The following is a 2,092-nucleotide window of genomic DNA, read 5'->3' as shown; positions in this document are numbered from 1 at the left end:
TGGATGAACTGTTTCTCTATCAGCTCTTCTATCCGTTTCTTAAGTTCCACTAATTCTGCCAAAGCCATACGATATGGAGCCATCGAGACCGGGCCTGTCCCTGGTACCAGATCAATAGAGAACTCCACCTCTCTATTGGAAGGTAACCCAGGTACTTCGTCCGGAAACATGTCCTCAAACTCATGTACTACCGGTATAATTGATGTTCCTTCTCTCTCCCACCTCCATACGGGCGAAGATTATGAAGCATTGCGCACCACTCTGGATCTCCTTTAGCACTCCCTGAGGAGACACCAATTCAAGCTTCTCTGAGTCGGGAAACAACAACCTCTTATCCCGGCAATCTATAAGGATGCGGTTGGTAGAGAGCCAATCCATCCCTAAGATCACTTATAAGTCTTGCAGTGGCAGGCAGATTAGATTTACCTTGTACTTGCGTCCCTCTACCTCCACTGGACACTTAGCACACAAAGACGACGTCGTGACCAATCTCGACACCGGAGTAGACACTGCAAGCTCGCACTATAGCTCACATACTGGCAGACTCAGACGTTTCACACAACTATCTGACACAAAGGAGTGTGTCGCTCCAGAATCATACAATACACATCAAGACACACCAGCTATCAAGCAGCAACCCATAACCAAGTTACATGAACCAGTCGCCTCTACTCCTATCATAGCATATACCCTGCTTGTTGCCTGAGGCCTGTTGCCTCTGTCCCTCCGCTGGTGCTGGTGAGGAGTCTGAGCTGGAGGACGTGTTGTTGTCCTAGCAAGGTTGGGACAGTCCTTCCTAAAGTGGCATTCCTTGCCACAGTTGTTACATCTGCGGTAATCCTCCATGCGCGGGCAAGCACTCCTCAAGTGAGGGCCTCCGCATATATAGCACTAAACTCGACCCTGCAGGGGAGGAGGACCCCTAGACCCCTGATGCTGATGGTGAGGTCTGTCGTATGGTCTCCTCCGCTCGTCATGTCTGGGTTTGGACCCAGATGGTCCACCAATCCTTTGAGGCTGTTGAGGCCGCTGACCCTCTACCTCATTCTTCATCTTCTCTATTACTTTGGCCTTCTCTACCAGAGCAGCAAAATCCTTGATGAACAAGGGTGCCACCATCAAGCGAATATCTCCCCTGAGGTCGTTCTCAAATTTTTGGCATCTCCACTCCTCGTCGAGCGGCAAGGTATAGAAGCGGTTGAGGTGCTTGAACTTCTCAGCATAGTCAGCCACTGACTTCCCTCCCTGTGTAAGCTGGAGGAATTCCACCTCCTTGGCATATCTGACGCTGTCGGGGAAATACTCAGAGAGGAACTTTCCTCGGAAGGCCTCCCAAGTCACGGGTTCTCCTCTCTCCTCCATGATGGACTTCATGCTCATCCACCAATGTTCAGCTTCCCCGGTCAACATATAGACGGTGAAAGCCAACCTGTTATCTATTGGGCACATCTTCGCATCGAAGATTCTCTCCAGGTCCTTCAGCCACTGATCGACTGCATTTGGGCTAGTCTTCCCGTTGAACTTCACGGGATGGTGTTTCAGGAAGTCTTCCAGACTCCACTCTCTGACTAACGATCGTGGCTCTGGGCCAAACACAGGGGCAGCCGCCCTGTTCTCCTCCAACTGGTGAAGGGCCTCCATATGCTGCCGATAGGCATCCTCAACAGCTGCCCTAGTAGCCTCCATCTGCTGCATCACAAGTTGTTGCTGCTCCAACGACGCTGCCTGTCGCTGCATGGATGCTTCGTGCTGCTGCATCATAGCGGTGCTTTGCTGTGTCATGGCAGCCACCATCGCCTCTATTGCCCTGGCGATATCGGGCACGTCAGCTTGAGACGAAGAGATAACAAGTCAAATAAAATACATGGGTCGTGGCCCTAAGAGAAGCCCAACAAAAGAAATAAAACATCAGCTTCAGCCCAGATGGGCTATGCAACGGAGTCACCATTCCCCTATTGACCGCGAGAACCTCTCGCTTCTGCTCACATCAATAATTTGATGATCATCGCAAAAGATAAGAACCACACACAAAAAATCAAACAAGCAAAGGGTAAGCTAGAGCCAAAAATCATCTCATCAATTAAATCAGATT

At 50.2% G+C, this 2,092-nt stretch overlaps 1 protein-coding gene across 1 annotated transcript; it reads right to left on the bottom strand.

Annotated features, from left to right (window-relative positions):
• Positions 1 to 891: 891 nt before the first annotated feature.
• Positions 892 to 1,794, bottom strand: LOC114165553. Its single transcript, XM_028050145.1, has 3 exons — positions 1,636 to 1,794; positions 1,117 to 1,521; positions 892 to 1,071 (listed from the first exon to the last, which is right to left on the bottom strand). The coding sequence occupies exons 1-3, from the start codon at positions 1,792 to 1,794 to the stop codon at positions 892 to 894; spliced, it is 744 nt and encodes a 247-aa protein (XP_027905946.1).
• Positions 1,795 to 2,092: the final 298 nt, after the last annotated feature.

The sequence above is a fragment of the Vigna unguiculata genome, chromosome 10, assembly GCF_004118075.2.
Source record: "Vigna unguiculata cultivar IT97K-499-35 chromosome 10, ASM411807v1, whole genome shotgun sequence".
Taxonomy (NCBI): Eukaryota; Viridiplantae; Streptophyta; class Magnoliopsida; order Fabales; family Fabaceae; genus Vigna; species Vigna unguiculata.
This window is presented reverse-complemented; position numbering and strand designations above follow the sequence as displayed.